The 19,093-nt window shown below is 44.0% G+C and overlaps 1 protein-coding gene across 2 annotated transcripts in view; it reads left to right on the forward strand.

Moving 5' to 3' along the window:
* LOC126427339 (RNA-binding protein 45) overlaps positions 1-19,093 on the forward strand; it is a 146,695-nt gene that overhangs the window by 64,716 nt on the left and 62,886 nt on the right. For both annotated transcript variants that reach the window (XM_050089665.1, XM_050089666.1), the window contains exon 9: positions 14,386-14,542. In XM_050089665.1, the coding sequence (XP_049945622.1) occupies positions 14,386-14,542 (157 nt within the window). The remainder of the gene's footprint in view (positions 1-14,385; positions 14,543-19,093) is intronic.

A 19,093-nucleotide genomic window follows, 5' to 3' on the forward strand; every position in this document is an offset into this window, starting at 1 on the left:
ATCTCTGGGAATGCTGAAAGACAACATCCGACGCCAATGCCACACCATAACTCCGGACATGCTTTACAGTGCTGTTCACAACATTATTCCTCGACTACAGCTATTGTTGAGGAATGATGGTGGACATATTGAGCATTTCCTGTAAAGAACATCATCTTTGCTTTGTCTTACTTTGTTATGCTAATTATTGCTATTCTGATCAGATGAAGCACCCTCTGTTGGACATTTTTTGAACTTTTGTATTTTTTGGTTCTAATAAAACCCCATGTCATTCCAAGCACGTGTGTGAATTTGTACCTCTCTATCTACATTATTCCGTGATTTATTCAGTTTACAAATTTATACTGACTTTTTTATCACCCAGTAAACTTAAAAGTGGGAAGTTGGGTTCAATACTTTCAGAAATATTAATTAACTTTAGTCCACGAATTTTTACGTCAGTCGAGCATAAGTACAGCACGGTGGCTGACGAGAGTAGTAGAAGTGGTAGAAGTTGCAAGACAGTGTACAACTTCGGACCGATAGTCACGCAATGTGGCGTGTATGCTGATGCTATTGACACCCGTCTGTGTTACCTCTGCACTGCCGAGTTTGGTTTCCTGTTTTGTGATTGAATATTATTTTTGGAGCCACAAAATTGGATGACAGTACAGATAAAGTGAACTATGCACTAAATTGGGAACATCTAAACGAGGTAGGCTAGGTTGCTGCCAGCTGGAAAGCTGTCTGAGCCAATTGAGATCCCCCACCCCCCATTATATTGATTCAGTTGTTCTCACCCCACTGTATGTTAACTTTGAATAAAATATAATAATTATCCTTTTCAGACTGGGCTTCGTATGAAAATTTTACCTTCTCGCTAGTGGTCGTTCCGGGTAGCAGTTTTAAAACACACGAGCTTCTGATGTGGTCCGTCATAATTTAGAATGCAGTTTGTGGAAATAAAAAATTCTGCTGCAATAATCATTCATTGCTGTAATGTTGTTGTTGTTGTTGTTGTTGTTGTTGTCTTCAGTCCTGAGACTGGTTTGATGCAGCTCTCCATGCTACTCTGTCCTGTGCAAGCTTCTTCATCTCCCAGTACCTACTGCAACCTACATCCTCCTGAATCTCCTTAGTGTTTTCATCTCATGGTCTCCCTCTACAATTTTTACCCTTCATGCTGCCCTCCAGTACTAAATTGGTGATCCCTTGATGCCTCAGAACATGTCCTACCAACCAATCCCTTGTTCTAGTCAAGTTGTGCCACAAACTCCTCTTCTCCCCAATTCTATTCAATACCTCCTCATTAGTTATGTGATCTACCCATCTAATCTTCAGCATTCTTCTGTAGCACCACATTTCGAAGGCTTCTATTCTCTTCTTGTCTAAACTATTTATTGTCCACGTTTCACTTCCATACGTGGCTACACTCCATACAAATACTTTCAGAAATGACTTCCTGACACTTCAATCTGTACTCGATGTTAACAAATTTTTCTTCTTCAGAAACGATTTCCTTGCCATTGCCAGTCTACATTTTATATCCTCTCTACTTCGACCATCATCAGTTATTTTGCTCCCCAAATAGCAAAACTCCTTTACTACTTTAAGTGTCTCATTTGCTAATCTAATACCCTCAGCATCACCCGACTTAATTCGACTACATTCCATTATCATCGTTTTACTTTTGTTGATCTTCATCTTATACCGTCCTTTTCAAGACACCGTCCATTCCGTTCAACTGCTCTTCCAAGTCCTTTGCTGTCTCTGACAGAATTACAATATCATCGACGAACCTCAAAGTTTTTATTTCTTCTCCATGGATTTTAATACCTACTCCGAACTTTTCTTATAATTTAAACAAATTAACAAATCTTGCCAATGTTGGATCGGAAATCACTCCACAATTGATCTGAAAAGTATTCTGAAACTGATAAATTAATACATCTAAATTTTGATCATCAGCAAGCATCATCTTGCTGCCTTCCATAATGTGTGAAGGCTGAGCCTTCTTTTATTTATTAAGATAGAAATTAAATCTTTGACATACATTTTATAAATGTTTTAAATTATAACATAAAAGAAAAGCTTTTTTAGAGGTCTCCCTCCACTCCTCTGACTTCATCCCCCCCTCCACCGTGCAAAAAAAAAAAAAAACTGCACATTTAATGTTTTAGTGAGTGGTTTGTGCTTAAAATATAATTTAGAAATACTCTTTGCAAAGTTATCAATTGGAAATGGAGAATATAATACATACCTGATAGTTCCAGTTAAAGACTACAGACCATAGTGTCCATTTGAATATCTCAATGTTTGCCTATGGTGCCACGTAGGCTGGCAAAATGCATCTATCATCCAGCACCGACTGCTACTGTAACTTGTAACGCTACCTGAAACAACAGAATTTCAAACCATCAATGGGACCATTACAACACCTGTTAATGTCCCCCTAGACATCACTTACTTGTCTGAAGATGAGGCTGAGATGTTTGTTCCCTCATGTACATCTACATATGTGCTCCGCAGTCAATCGTATGGCGCCCCATACCACTACTACTCATTTCCTTTCCTGTTCCACTTTGAAATACAGCTAGGGAAAAACGACTGACTGTATACCTCCACAGGAGCCCTATTTCTAGCACCTTATGTTCGTGATCGTTATGCGCAGTGTGTGTTGGGGGCAGTAGAATCGTTCTCCTGTTAGCTTCAAATTCCAGTTCTTTGAATTTTTTTGATAGTGGTTCTCAAAAAGAATGTTTCCTTCTCTTCAAGGATTCAAATTTAAGTTCCCGAAGCATGTCCGTAACACTTGTGTGTTGTTCGAACCTACCAGTAACTAATCTAGGAGTCTGCCTGTGAATTTCTTTGAAGCCTTCCTTTAATCTGGCCTGATACGGATGCCGAACAAGATCTTGTACCTCATCCTATGAACCTCTCCCCACCCCCATTCTTTCTCCATTCTATCCCAGTTCGCACTCACTAATTCCACCTCATCCAGTCACATCTGTAGTATCCCTTCTTCATACAATCCATCCATATATATAATCTTTTCTTTGATATCTTTGTGACTTCACACCTGTTGTAGTGAGTTTTCGCCTTTCGCTATCACCGACTCCCTCAGATTTCATCATGTTTCCTCCGTTTGCATCCATTTCATCCTTCTTGTGATTTTCCACACATATTTGGGTGTATTTTTGTGAAATTTTTTTTTTGGACATAATTCTACATTAAGAGGTGTACAACTTTGCTTCCGCCATTTGCTGATAGGTGGCGACAGCGGAAAGTAGCTGTCGAAAGAAACAGATCACAGACCTCGATCAACATAACCTCAGTCAAACATTAGTTGATTTGTGTCTGCATCATAAAGTTGTTCATGATTGAAAATGTCAGTTTACAAGCCTAATTCTCGTCATTTGTGTGAGGTGTTACTGTTTTGTTTCAATATGAAGAAAATAGCGGCTGAGTCTTAGCGAATGCTCTCAAGTACATATGATAAAGGATGCTATTAGTGAAAGAATGTGTTGCGAGTTGTTTCAACACTTCAAGAACGGTGTCATAGACTGGCATAATGGTGGAAGAGAGAATGTTTTCGAAGATGCAGAATTGGAGACATTGCTGAGTGAAGACTCGTGTCAAACTCGAGAAGAATTGACACAATTAGTGGGAGTGACACAGCAAGCAATATCGAAACATCTCAAGGCTGTGGGCACGATTCAGAAAGAAGGAACTTGGGTCCCATGTTTGCTGAAACCAAGAGATGTTGAACGGCATTTGTGTGTTTGTGAACAGTTGCTTCAGAGGCGAAAACAGAAGAGATTTCTGCATTGCATTGTGACCAGGGACGAAAAATGGGTTCATTACAATAACCCTAAACACAAAAAATTGTGGGGATATCCTGGCCATGCTTCCACGTCGACAGCCAAACCGAATATTCATGGCTCAAAGATTGTGAAGCAATCACAGGTGCTCATAATCGAACGAAATTAATGTGTTTGCACAGACCATTAAAAGACAAACGGCCACAGTACAGTGAGAGGCACGATAAAGTGATTTGGCAGCATGACAACACTTGACTCCATGTTGCAAAAGAGGTCAGAACATACTTGGAAACATGAAAATGGGAAGTCCTACCCAATCTGCCATATTCTCCAGACATTGCTCCCTCTGACTATCATCTGTTTAGATCAATGGCACATGGCCTGGCTGACCAACACTTTCAATCTCATGAAGAAATCACAAATTGGATCGAATACTTTGAATGATACATGTGTAACCAATTTGTTTCACTAAAGCCTCAAATGTTGGGGAAAAAATGGTGGAAGCAAAGTTGTACACCTTGTATTTACATAATTTTTTGCATTTTTTCCACCACCATGGATCCTTGTTCCTTCTATCTGCGTCATTACAGAAAAGTTTGCTTATCCCTAGCCAGAACCCAGTCCAATATACCGTTCCTGCATTGTTGCTTGTTTCATGGAATCCCCACAAATGGCCTTACCGTCAAATTACCTTACTCCGTCTGCCACCCTTCCTTCCACAATGATCTCCACCTGTTCAGATTCCGCCAGTCCTTAGCCCTCGCCAATATAGGCCTGCAAAACTATATCGACCAAGCCCTCTCGTGCGATGCAATCCCAAATTCCTGGAACCCATAACACCATTGAAACTCTTGCCCTGCAGGAACTAGAGCAACATGAACAACTCCACCTCAAAAAGTTCTCCACCCTGCTCACTTCCTACTCCCACCTAGTAGGAGTACCACTGTCCACCTCGACAACCACCTCCAGACCTCCTTCACGTTCCCTCGTGGCTGACAAACCCTGTCTCACTGACCTATAGCTGGCAAACCCTGTCTGGCAGAGCTACTACATTTAACACCCCACCCTCCAAAACTCCCTCCCACCACCACACGGAATCCAGACCAAAACAGACCCAAACACAGTCATGGACCTTTCCTCCAGAAGCCTTCACCCCACAGAAATATCAGTCTTTTCCAAAGGCCACACCTTTTGTTCCACTCCCAAATTCAATCACGCAGGAATTGTGAAACGCCTTTTCTCCTTCTCCCTGTCCCAACAATGGAAACACTTTCTCGCAACCATTCCTATCAGACTCAACAAAACACGAATGTTGAACCCTGCTTAAAAGAGTTCACTCCTTCTTCCAATTGTGATCCGCCCCACTGCCAAAAAAAAAAAACTAACCTTTCATCCGCAGAAAGATTGCAGTCCACCAACTCAGTACTGATCCCGACCTTATAATCTTACCTGCAGATAAATGCTCCACCAGTGTTGTTTTGTACTGCAAGGATTACATGGCAGAAGGACTCTGCCAGCTTCAGATAACATCCACCTACAAACCTTGCCACAGTGACCCCATTTGAGAAAGCCAGCAGGATCTCAAATCCTTGGGCCCATCCCAGAACCTCTCCCTTGAGTCCATCTCTCTGCTCACCCCTACCACTTCCTGCATTCCTACCTTCTACATGCTTCTTAAAGCCCATAAACCCAACCGCCCAGGATGCCCCAATGTGGCTAGTTACTGTGCCCCCACTGAGAGAATCTGTGCTCTTGTATACCACCACCTTCGACCTATTACCCAGAACTTACCCTCCTATATAAAAGGTACCAACCATTTTCTCCATCAACTCTCCACAGTTACTGTCCCTTACTACACGGTGCCCTGCTCATCATAATTGATGCCACCTCCCTTTACACTAACATTCCTAGTGCCCTTTGTCTTACTGCTATTGACCACTACCTTTCCCAATGACCGACATATTCCAAACCGACCACCTCCTTCGTAGTCGCCAAGACCAAGTATATCCTCACACACAATTAGTTCTCCTTTGAAGGCATTATCTACAAACAAATCCAGGGCAAGGTTACGAGCACCCGCATGCCACCGTCCTATGCCAACCTACTCAGGGGCAGTCTAGGTGAATCCTTCCAATTCACCCAGAATCCTAAACCTCTCACCTGGTTCAGATTCATTGATGACGTCTTTGCAGTCTGGATCGAGGGTGAGGGCACCTTATCCACATTCCTCCAGAACCTCAACAGCTTCTGCCCCATTTGCTTCGCCTGGTGCTACTCGACCCAAGAACCCATATTCCTGGATGTTGACCTCCACCTCAAACGTGGCTTCATCTGTACCTCTGTTCATATCAAACCTACTAACGACCAGCAATACCACCACTTTGACAGCAGTCTCGTGTTCTGTACCGAGAAGTCCCTTCCGTATAGCCTAGCCACCCGTGGTCATCACATCTCCAGTGACGAGTAGTCCCTCTCGAAATAAACTGAGGTTCTCACCGAAGCCTCGACAGACAGTAATAATTTTCCCAGCCTCGGAGAAAAACAAATCTCCCGTGCCTTATCTTTCCAGTCTCGCACCACCTCCCAAAGTCCCACCGTCCAGCCACAGTGGAGCATTCCCCTGATAACTCGGTACCACCCCAGGCTGGAGCAGTTGAATTACAACCTGTACAAGGGTTTTACCTGCATTTCGTTGTGCCCTGAAATGAGAAATGTCCTGCCGACTATCCTTCCCACGCCTCCCACAGTGGTATTCTGCCGTCCACCGAATGTACACATTATACTTGTCCATCTCTACACTATCCCTGCTTCCATCCCTCTACCTCACGGTTCGTACACCTGTTACAGACCTAGATGCAAGACCTGTCCCGTACATCCCCTGCCACCACCATCTGCTCCAGTCTGGCAGGGCTACCTGTCAAACCACTCACATGATCTACCCTGCGTGCTCTCCAGCAGCCCGTCACTGTCCATTGTCCATCACCCCTCCCCTCCTATCCCTCCCCCTCCCCTCCTATCCCTCCCCCTCCCCTCCTATCCCTCCCCCTCCCCTCCTATCCCTCCCCCTCCCCTCCTATCCCTCCCCCTCCCTTCCTATCCCTCCCTCTCCCCTCCCCCTCCCCTCCCCTCCCAGTCGCCACTTCTGTCATGCACTGGCACTACTGCTCACAGTGTTGCCTGAGACTGCAGTCGTGTGTGAGAGTTGCGTTTGCGCAAGTGTGTGTGTGTGTGTGTGTGTGTGTGTGTGTGTGTGTGTGTCGTCTATTTTTGACGGAGGCCTTACTAACTGAAACATTTATTTGTGACAGTTTTTTTGTTGTACCTGTTTGTGACTCAGCATCTCTGCTGTATGGTGAGTACCAAATTTCCTTTTCATAATATTGTTAATTAACATTTTTCTACATTTAGAGCTAGGTGCCCTTCATCTTACCGACTAGAAATTTTGTGTAAGCCATCTTGTATCCTCCTACAGTCACTCAACTTTGACACATTACCATACACCACTGCATCATCAGCAAAGAACCTCAGATAGCTTCCCACCCTGTGTGCCAAATCATTTATGTATACAGAGAATAATAGCATTCCTATCATTCTTTCCTGGGGACTCTTGACTATACCCTTGTCTCTGATGAACATTTGCTGTTGAGGACAACATATTGTGTTCTATAACTTAAGAAGTCTTCGGGCCACTCACATCTCTGTGAACCTACTCCATAGGCTTGTACTTTCCTTAATAGCCTGCAAAGGCCCACTGTGTCAAGCGCTTTCCTGAAATGGAATCTTCTTGTTATCCTTCATTCGTAGTTGCCTTTCCTCATGTACTGTCACAGTTCTCAGAGAAGTTTTCTCCCTGAGGTCTGACAAAGTGGAGGTGGATTTGTTTTCCGTTCTTCTCGAACCACAGTCAGTAGTTGTGTACAGATTTCAGATGATTGAATCTAGGGCAGTGCACACACTATTTTGTCCTAAAGGTGTCTAACACAATTCAGACAGGTACTTGAAGTAGATAGTCCCATCATTTCTGTCTAATTTTCTTCACACTGCAAAATAGGAACCACATCTCACAGACACTTACCCCATATGTGGCTCATCACTCTTTGACAGATACATGCTGACTTGTGCATCTGACATGTAACGAATGACTGGATAACGCGTAAATCCCGGCTCCGGGTCGACGGGTAGGGATCGCACGTACCCCCTGGTACAGGACAGACCCTGGAAGAGGTGATTGCACGAGCTGCTACCTTCCCAAATTGCCGATTGGGCCCTGTGTCAGGTGTTCGGGAGGTGTGACCTGAGGTGTAAACAATCACCTGAGGCGGGTACGCCCCCTCGAGAAGGGGTCCCCCATTTGGAAGGAGCATGCCATCGGAGACACTGACAGTCATGGGAGATTTTTTCGCAGTGAGCTAATCGTCTTCTCAATCGACGTCTACGAAACGTAAACAGAATGAGGCTACCGATTGAAAGAACCTTACAGCTGCACCCCACTTTCCTCACGGTTTCACGTACTGAAGACGGTCGGCCCTTCACAGTGGTAAACCCGTTTATTATTTGGAAAGGTGTTGATGCCATTGCTAGCCCTGTGAAATCCTACTCTTGTTTATGGAATGGTTTTTTGCTTTTGGAGACTACTACTGATCTACGAGCATAACTACTGCTCACTTCTCCACGGCTAACCCATTCGTGTCGAGGCCCGTAGAACTTTGAATTTTTCCCGTGGTGTTATTTTCATTAGGCTGCTCGACGGTCTGACCGAGGCCTAAATCCGATCGTACGTCTCCGATGGGGCTGTCATTGCCGTGCGGCAGGCGATGAAAAAAGGTAGTTCCTCCTTAGTGCCCAGAATCACTCTTTCCACCTTTGATAGAGTGGTGCTACTGTCCAAGATCAAAGCAGGCTATGAAATTATCATAGCCAGACTGTGCAGTCTAAATCTAATGTGCTGCTACCGGTGTCATCGTTTCAACCACACTAGAATGTCTCGGCGACACCCGGCCAAATGTGTAACCTGTGGTAGGGATGCACACGAGGGCGATTGTCCCCCTCTTTCTCCCTGCCGTACCGACTGCAGTGGCGGCCGTGCCGCTTCTCGAGTTTGTTCCGCGTATCTCGATGAGCGAACTGTCTGGGAGATCCGGGTAAAGGAATAAGTGCCTTACCTGGTCGCTCCCTAGTTATCGGCTAGCCACAAACCCTGTGTTCTTCCGTCTGGCACTTACAGTTCTGTTCATGCTACAGCTTGCTTCGTGAAGAACTTGGCCACAAACACGTGTGACCTCAACTTCAGCTCTGAGGTTGTGAAATTGCCCAATGTTAAGGTAACATTGCTGTCCCCTCGTACAGCTGCGCGACGAGCCATCAGACTCTCGCGTCGAGGGGCGAAGCCGCCAGCTACACGACCGACACCTCAGTCTTCCTCTTCTAACCGGAAAGGCACGAAGTAGTCCGACAGATGCAAACGATCTTCTCCGTCAAGTCGAAGATACTCTGAGACGGTGTCACCGTGTGATACCTACGCCCGGCGGTCCTCTGTCTCACCGGTGTGCACCAGCGACTATTCTTCTGGGTTGTACTCCACAACTGACACCACAACAAAGCCACTGCTTCTCTGGACCTTACAGAGTAGGACAGTTCTGCCTCTGAACCCTTTAGCGGCAAATCTCCACAGGCTGGCACTCGGCAGCTGCCGAAGTGGCACCCCGTCATTTTTTCCTCCTCGTGACTCTCCTGCAGTGGAAAGTTCACGGCCTTTGATGCCACAGAGAATTTTTGTGGCTGCTTTTAGAATTGCAGTGTCACCTTGTACTCTGCCTTCGGGAAACAAAATTGCATTTTCACGACTGCTTTGAGCTTTCGCAATTCTTCCCGGCCAATTTTGACCTTCCCCCTGAGGTCGTGCTGCTCATTCGGGATGATGTTAGTTGACCCATCTACCTGACTACCCATCTTCGAGCTGTTGCAATTCACCTTTTCCTCCCTCACCAGACTTTTTCCCTTTGTACAATTTATATCCCTCCACATTCGATGTCACTAGGGCAGACTTCCTTCAGCTTTCTGGCCAGCTACCTCCCCCATTTTTGCTACTCGGTGACTTTAATGCGCATCATTCCCTTTGGGGTTCTTCCAAAACCTGTCAGAGATGTGCCCTATTGGCTGATCTTCTTAACCGACTTAACCTCTTCCGCCTTATCACAGGAGCACCTATCCTTCGGCACTGCCCAGCTTGCCTATCGTCTCGAGTGGTGCTTTCTTTCTGAACCTACTCGAGTGACCACTTCCTGTGTTCTATCCATTTGCCGACTCCTACCCCACCTGACTGCACACCCAAATGGCGGCTTACGAGGGTGAGTGGCGGCTTTACTCTTCCCTGGTGACCTTTGAAGAACAAGATTTTCCCAGTTGTGATAGCAAGATGGATTATATTACAAACGTTATTCTTACCACTGCCGAACATTCCATTCCTCGCACTTCCCGATAGCATGCCGTGACCCAGTCCCTCGGTAGACTGAAGCGCGCCTGGACGCAATTCGTGTGCGGAGACGTGTTCTCCGCATTTTTAGCTGTCATCCTACAATGGCAAACTGCATTCGTTATAAACAGATGCGTGCACAATGTGGTCACATTCTTTGGGATAGCAAACAAGCTAGCTGGATTTCATTCACTACTTCTTTCAACAGTTCCACCCCTCCCTGTCGTGTGGGCCAACCTCAAACAGCTCTCTGGCACCGAGATCCATTCCCCAATTTTCGGTCCGACAGTAGCAGGCGATGTCGTTGTGGACCCTATTGCCATCACCTACACCTCGGGCAACCATTTTGTGGAAATTTCGACCTCTTCCCACCATTACCCTGTCTTCCTCCATCCGAAGCGAGTGAAATAGGCTCGGGCGATACCCTTCTCTTCACAGAATCGTTAGTGCTACAGTGCCGTCTTTACTATGAGGGAGCTAGATCGTGCTATCAGTTGATCCCGATCCTCCGCCCGAGGGAGAGACACTGTGCGTTTCAGATGTTGCAGCACCTTTGTCTTGCAGGTAAGCACTTTCTGTTTCATACGTACAACCACGTCTGGGCAGAGGGCACATTTACCGGATGCTGGCGTGAAGCCCCTGTCGTACCCATACCTAAGCCCGGTAAGGACAAACACCTTCCTTCCAGCTACTGCTCCATCTCTCTCACCGGCTGTATTTGCAAGGTTATGGGACGTTCGAGTCATGTCTGGTTGGTGTGGTGGCTCGGGTCTCACAGTTTTCCGACCACTGCACAGTGTCGATTTGGAGTGCACCGTTCTGCAGTTGACCATCTCGTCACTTTGTCTACCCGTGTCACGAATGGCTTTCTGCAGAAATCCCAGGCTGTAGCCGTGCTTTTCGATTTGGAGAAGGCCTGCCACACCTGCCGGAGAATTGGTATCCTCCGTACTCTCCAGATGTGGGGCTTCTGTGGCCACCTGCCCCATTACCTTATGGAATTTTTAAGAGTGAGTTTTTGCAGTATGTGTGGGTGTTCTGCCTTGTCGGACACCTTTACCCGGGAAACTGGTACGCCTCAGGGTTCTATCTCGAGTGTCATCCTCTTTTCTTTTGCCATTAAGCCTATAATGGCCTGTTTTCTGCCGGGTATCTCCGGCTCCCTTTATGTTGACGATTTTGCCATCTATTGTAGTTCTCAGGAAAATTGTCACTTGCTCACTCTTGATGGAGCCATGGTGATTTTTATGTGGATTCCTGGTCACGTCAGTTTGCCTGGTCGTATCGGTTTGCCAGGAAATGAGGCTGCTGCCAAGGCTGCAGTCCTCTTACCTCGGCCCACTAGTTTCTATTTTCCCTCCGACGATCTCTGTGTTGCCGTCTGCCAGAAAATGGTGTCACTTTGGCATCGCCATTACTTCTTTCACAGGAATAACCTCCAGGTTATTAAGCCTCTCCCAGCAGCTTGGACAACCTCCTCTCGGCCCTCCCACCAGGAGGAGGTTTTTTTTAACTAAGTTGCATATAGGGCACTGCCTATTTAGCCATTGCCATTTGTTAAATGTGGATCCCCCTCCACTTTGTGTACATTGTGCCCAAGGTTTAACTGATCGCTATTTCCTGGCAGAATGCCCAATTTTTGGCCGTTTGCGTTCCCACTTGGTTTTCCTATCTCAGTTATTGGCCGTTTTAGTGAACGACGCGTGGGCTGTCGACTGCATTTTACTTTTTATCCATTGTAGCAATATGGCAAGGGCCATTTAATTTTCAGTTCTTGACCTCCGTTTTTATAGCCCTTTCTTCACGTCCCTGTTTTTAGCTGTCATCTCTTACATTGATAGAGATTGACGTGTAGTCGCTTTTTAACTCCTCTGTCTTTGTGTTCTATAGTTTTGACTTGGGTGCATATGACCCCAGTTGTTTTGCACCGTAAAACAAAACAAACAGGCATTTATCATACCTGGACTGAGAACAACAGATTTTAAACCATCTTCTGTCCACATGAAATATGCTGCTGTCAAAAATTGTTATGAAGAAACTCAAGATCATTTTGTTGTCAAAAACTTCTGGGTCTGAATCAGACACAACTGGTAGGAATCAGTAAATTGATTCTATAAGTAATCCACAGCTTTATATACACTTTCAAGCCCCTTGTTCCACTGTTCAGCTGACATATATTGATGTGTACACCACACAGAGTGATGTCAGACATTAGATACACTGCCAGCCAGAGTGGCCAAGCGGTTCTAGGCGCTTCAGTCTGGAACCGCGCGACCGCTATGGTCGTGGGTTTGAATCCTGCCTCGGGCATGGATGTGTGTGATGTCCTTAGGTTAGTTAGGTTTAAGTAGTTCTAAGTTCTAGGGGACTGCTGACCTCAGAAGTTAAGTCCCATAGTGCTCAGAACCATTTGAACCATTAGCTACACTTATAGATCCGTAGTTTTGTTATCATGGGAGATGATAAGTAAGTTTTGTGTGTGTGTGTGTGTGTGTGTGTGTGTGTGTGTGTGTGTGTGTGTGTGTGTGTGTGTGTAGTGCTGCGGTACGTAATGAATTTGCTCCTGTTATTTTGTCGTGTGTCAAATCTTGGTTTAAAAATATTAAAAACAACATTTTTTTATTTCTTATCAATTATTTATTGCATTGTCTTAACACAGCTGTATAAACAGTGTTCTTGGTCTTGGCTTCTTTTGCAGAGATCTAAAGATTTTGTAGATAGGATACAAGTGAGCATGCCACATACAGTTCTGCACGAGAAAGGCAGAGTTTTTCTAAACGCTCAGCATCATCTTTGTTTGCTCGTGAGATTTATTTATGATTATTCTCATAGCAGTTTTTAGTGGGAATTTAAGCACAAAATAGAAAATTACAAAGCATTTATTACTAACATACCCAGCAATGCTTCAAAATCACTAAAAATGTATGGGATTTGGATATATGTCTTAATCATCTCTCCCATCCTCTCTCTATCCTCCTCCTCCTCCTCCTCCTCCTCCTCCTCCTCTCTCGTCCCTCTGTCCATCTCCTCTCCCCTCTCCAATTGTCCATCTCCTCCTCCCCTCCCCCTCTCTGTCCACCACCTTCCCACCTCTTCCTGTTAATCTATCATCCCACATTCTCTCTATCCATCTCCTCCTCACTCATCTCTGTCTATATCCTCCTTCTCCTTCTTTGTGTCGTTGCCTCTCCCTCTCCCTCTCCCTCTCCCTCTCCCTCTCCCTCTCCCTCTCCCTCTCCCTCTCCCTCTCCCTCTCCCTCTCCCTCTCCCTCTCCCTCTCCCTCTCCCTCTCCCTCTCGCTCATATTTGGGAGGATCCGGGCATCCTGATTTAGTTTTCCGTAACTTCCCAGTATTCACCCCACTGGATGTGTCAACAAAGCATGAAAACCCATGTTCATCTATTGCCTAGATGTTTGCCATATAGCGGGATGACAGGGAAAATTTGTAACCTGTCTCTCTAAACTTTTAAAACTTCCTTTCTCAGTCTATATTTAGATTGTTCATATATTGTTTATTCCTCCATGATATAAAAAAATTATTAAATTTGTAGTCCATCTTTTTGAATAACCCTGTCACACACACACACACACACACACACACACACACACTCTCTCACTATTGTGACTATAGCTTAATACTTCAGTCTTAGTTGGTGCTGGAAAATAAGTAAATAATTGATTCTGTTTTCTTATTGCTTTCCAAGTGCATACTTAACTAATGGTTATTTATTTATTTATTTATTGACTTGCTCCTATGCATTACAAATGGCAGGGCAGACCCAGCCCTGTGTCAGATAATGGATTGAGGCAAATTCTTAATGTCAAGTGGCAACATTTTTGATGGTACCAGGAGAGTTGTTCAGAGGTGACTTACGTGACCCTAATGTGTCCAAGCATATGAAAAAGTATCTATTAAAATAAATAATATATACATAAAATTATCCCCAGTCAGCCAGCTATCCATTTTCCGTACTGGTTGGAGTGAAGAAAGAAAGATTACTATTGTACTGACTCTTATCTGTGACAAAAAGTTTGGTTGCAAAGATAGCTCTGAATTAAAATCCCTTCCTAGGAATACCTACAAACTTGCAGTGTCGTGTAACGTGTTTCAGGTTGTTTATCGTTTGCAATCCGAGCCCTCCACCTTCCTACGCAGTGCGTGACGTTTTCGGCAGATTCGGCCACCTGATTGACGTCTACCTGCTGAACGGCAAGAACTACGGCTACGTCAAGTATGCCAGTAAGGAGTCTGCCAACAAGGCAATTCAGGTAAGTCTCGATGCTAGGTGTTTTAACACACTATGGGAATACTGTCAGGCCAATAGCACTTACTGCACAGAGAATCTCTGTGCATTTACGAAGGCTGTGATCTATACCGTATCGGAATAACAAAGTGATTGACAGTGAAGTACAGTTAAGTGTGGGAGGAGATGATGCCATTGGTTTGCGGGTGCTGACAGTATGGTAGGAGTAGCAACAGCTGTGATGTTCCTTACTGAACTACCTCCTGGCATTGCCTTTTAACGTGCAGTATTGAGCTGCGTTTCAGGGTCATGATATCCTTATGGCTTAAAGAAAACACCCCTGTGTGTAAAATGATACCGTTTTCCTGCTATTTGTGTATATCTCGACAAAAGTGACAGGAAGTGCGTTGCCTTTTACAATAATCGGCCATCATATTTGATACCAAAGAGGTGTTAAAATGGATCTGAATCATTCGTATAAATACAACAATTAATAACATTAAAATAATATGTACTAATAACTGTAGTTTGCATGTGGTGTCATACTTGAGCAGAGGATTATTCCTCAATAATGAGATGAGATTTATTGTCCAAATGCAGTACACACCATGCAGTCAAAAATGCGGAACACAGACACACAAAGAAAACTGAATTCAGGCAAAGGGTAAGTGCCACATAGTTCAGAATGACTGCCTTCTACGACACTGTCAGTACTTGAGCTCTGGTCCGTGAACGAGTCACTGGACTCGCCCAAGAATATAATTATATTTTCGGTATTACTCTCTACACTCACTCCAGTTTTCCACGCATCTTCAACAACCATTTCTGTGTGGCGTAAGACGTCACACCACTTGCCTAGTGTTATTTGTGCCACTGCTTCCTCTAACAGCCTTTGAATTTCTGCAACAGTGAAGCTTTTGGTATTTATTGTCAAATAATGTTTAATCTGCATCCAAATCATTTCAATGGTGTTGAATTGGCAGCGGTATGGTGGAAGCCTCAGAACCCTATGGCCACATTCTTCAGCTACCTCGTCCACAGTGTACTGTTGAAACTGTGAATTATTATTTATTTATTTATTTTTTTTTTTTTCTTCACAATTTCCACGAGTTCCACCTTACATAAACATCCTGAATTTTCATATTGTGATGTTTGAACCATTTGGTAATGTTGGGTTTTTTCGTTGCCATCATTGGAGCTTTGTATTTCATAACTGAATGGTGGGGGGGCGTTATCCGTGACAATGACACACAGCCGATTTAAGTTTTTCCAATAGTTGCCGCTTGAACCACTTCAGAAGACTATCGTTGTTGATCTCCTCGTGGAAGTCGCTTGTTTTCCCCGATTTGTAAATGAGGAGACAGGTGTGAAACCAGATGCAGTTCCAGCATGCAAGACAATAATTCTTGTGCCCTTTCCCAGGGAAACAGCAGAACTTCCACATACGGTATCTGTCAAGTCTTTTGTGGTGGAATGACTGGCATTTATCCAGGTTTCGTTGAGCCACACAATGTCTTCAAATGGCATTTTAATGATATTTCTTAAAAATTGACAATGCCGTACTAAGATGTCACATCTCTCCATTATAATTTTCCCTTGATTAATTTTTTTGTTGAAACCAGAGGGCTCTGACAATCATTAACAGATATGTCTTTCTCCAGCTGAATAACTCTGCTTTGCCAAGAGTAACACACAGTTTTTTTATAGTTGGATGTTCTTTTCTCTCGTCACATCTATATACGTGGTGACGAGCAGCATCTTGTTGAAAAGATACATAGTTCGTGATGCACAGTTCTGTCCTCTTTTTATGGAATGTCTGCAGTTTGGACGGATCTTCCCTGTCTACATAGAATCTCTCCTTAAAAATTTTGACTACTGTATTTTTATGTATCTTCAAAGCATCTGCAGTTCTTCTGACTATCGTAGTTAGAGGCAATAGAGTTGGACCACTGTCTCTCTCCTTCTCGAAATATTCTTGCAGCGAGCACACGTATTATGTGTCCGATGACATGAAACGTGGCCATGTCACTGAATTTTCCATTCTGCAGCCACACTTTTTTTCACACTTCTGCTACAAAGTTCATACATTCTGTAGTGGGAAATAAATTTGCCGCACAGACAAACAGAGCACACAGTGAAACAGACCGCAGCTGTGTACGTTGCTGGCCGCGAGCATCGTCTGCGACTGGGTACAGTACCCGCTACGTGCAGTAGTAGGGAGATTTGGCAACCGTGAATGGCACAGGAGGTGCGGCTGAGTGCTGATTGGCTGGTTCTATAGTAGCAGGCCTGTAAACAGCTGGATGTCAATCACTTCGTTATTCTGATGTGTCGGTATAGGGATTATGTGTGTGTCCGATTCAGTTTAACATTTATTGCAGTTTATTTTAAAATACTGGCACAGTGAAAGAGCTGAATTCACAGTTAGACTGATGGGTAAACACCTGGCTGTCATAAAATGGAGCTCTGTCACTATTACTGCGCATACTGTAACAGGCGTGGTCAGCGGCATCACATGTGCCCGTTGCTTTGTTCGGGATGTACTAAGAATAAAGTATGCCACTACATTATTTACGGTTCTCCACAGTCCAGTCTCTCTCTCTCTCTCTCTCTCTCTCTCTCTCTCTCTCTCTCTCTCTCTCTCTCTCTCTCTCTCCCCCCCCCCCCCCCCCCCCACCCCACCCCACCTCTCCTCCCTCTCTTTCTCTTTCTTCCTTTCTGTATAGAGTTACTAAGAATGTGTGAAAAGCATGATACGTCAGTTGGCTGTTTCAGTTGTGTAAAATACAAATAATACCAGTATGAATGGAGCAACCCTGTTCGTGTATCAGATATCGAGGCCAACTGAACATTTTCATTACATTAAATACAGGCCCAATTACAAAGCTTTGTTTTCAGTTCTTTTAATTATTGTAATGAAGTGCAACGAGGCTGTCGATAATTTGGATCCCATCTTCTTGCAATCTGCAGAGGTTACCTAAAATATTGTGGCATCTGGCACTGCAGAACTCTGTGTCAATGGAGAAGTAAGATGCTACTGTCACAATCTCAAAAAGCCACATAAAACAGAAAATTTAAATTGTATTACTGTTTTGACCAAATGTTGTAAATGTATTGAAACAGAAAATTGTAAACGTTTACCTGATGTCGTTCGGGCTGGGAAGTGATATTACCAGTATTTGCATGAACATACACGTACTTAAATATGCAGTTTACTAATTGGGTCTACCGTATCTTCCTTCGCCGTCAGCGTTGTCGTGGTTACCGTGAGACACCGTTATACCAAGAGGAAAGGCGCGTCGATCTTAGAGCATGAGATATGATGACCTTAAGCCATTGACAACACACAACGGTCACGGTAGCACCTGATTCCAGAATAGCTGCAGTAGTTAAGATCTACGAACTATCCCCTGTTGACCAGGTCCCCAAAACTTAACTCGTAACGAGATCCCTTCAAAGCAAATTGTCATAACGATCGTCTATAAAGGCTTCGTACAACGAGAATAAATGTTACGGTTTATGGAATAATAACAGATACGACCAAACTGTCTTGTCTCTTCTGCTTTATTTAACATAACTTCGTTCACAGTTTCATTTCGCATTCACCACTCATTCATCGAAACCCTTTGATGAACAGTTTTGGTTGCTTAACACCAACAGTCAATGATAATGATACAGTTTTTTTCTCCTTTTTATAAATTGAAGCCCGCTCTCCGTGATATAATAAAAAATAAAAAACGGCCTCAATACCGCGTGCCTCGTGAGACGCGAATAGACTTAACCTGGAATTGACCGCCCTGTAGGTGTACTCAATTTAATGACCACACTTCATTGTCCGCTATTTCGCGTAACTGAATGTCCATTTGTTAGTCTGATTATACACTGTAGCTATTTAAAATTCGCCCCTATATTTTTCACAACGCACAATTAGCACTTCGTTACTTTTTTTTTTTTTTTTTTTCTAAGAGTAAACGGAAAAAAAAGACGCCGTATCATCGGCTTAATCGATATAAAGCAAAACACCTTAATATGCCCAATTTTACCTCTTCTTATAGGATCGGCTACCTTACTCATTAATTTCTTACATATTATTTCCAATAACGCTAAACAGGTATCGCCGTTATATTTTACTTGTATTCAAAAGCATGTTACTACTATTATGACCGACCAAATCGTAACAAATCGCGCGGCGTGCGTTTTTAACGATAACTTTACGCTATTCAAATTCCGTTACAGCTGTCTTGACTCGTAATGTTACACGGCCCCCCAGACTGTGATGTCTTGAAGAGGGTTCCAGACAGAACAGGCTTATTTCTTTTTGTGTACTGTGACAGGAGAGGGTATTTGTTTCGGCGAATACACTCACTCTCCGATTCACTCAACAAGTCAGTACATACATTCTACAATATTTAAGTTGAGTTAATGGGCCTAGACAAAATGCCCTTAACTAAATTCCACATTTGTTTATAGGTTGTCTTAGAAACACTTCACACTAATCACTTCATATTCACACCACATTTTTTTTCTTGGATGAAGCCCTCAGTTCTTCAACCGACTGTGCAAGGCAGGGATCACA

This window comes from Schistocerca serialis, chromosome 11, assembly GCF_023864345.2.
Source record: "Schistocerca serialis cubense isolate TAMUIC-IGC-003099 chromosome 11, iqSchSeri2.2, whole genome shotgun sequence".
In the NCBI taxonomy this organism is placed as follows: domain Eukaryota; kingdom Metazoa; phylum Arthropoda; class Insecta; order Orthoptera; family Acrididae; genus Schistocerca; species Schistocerca serialis.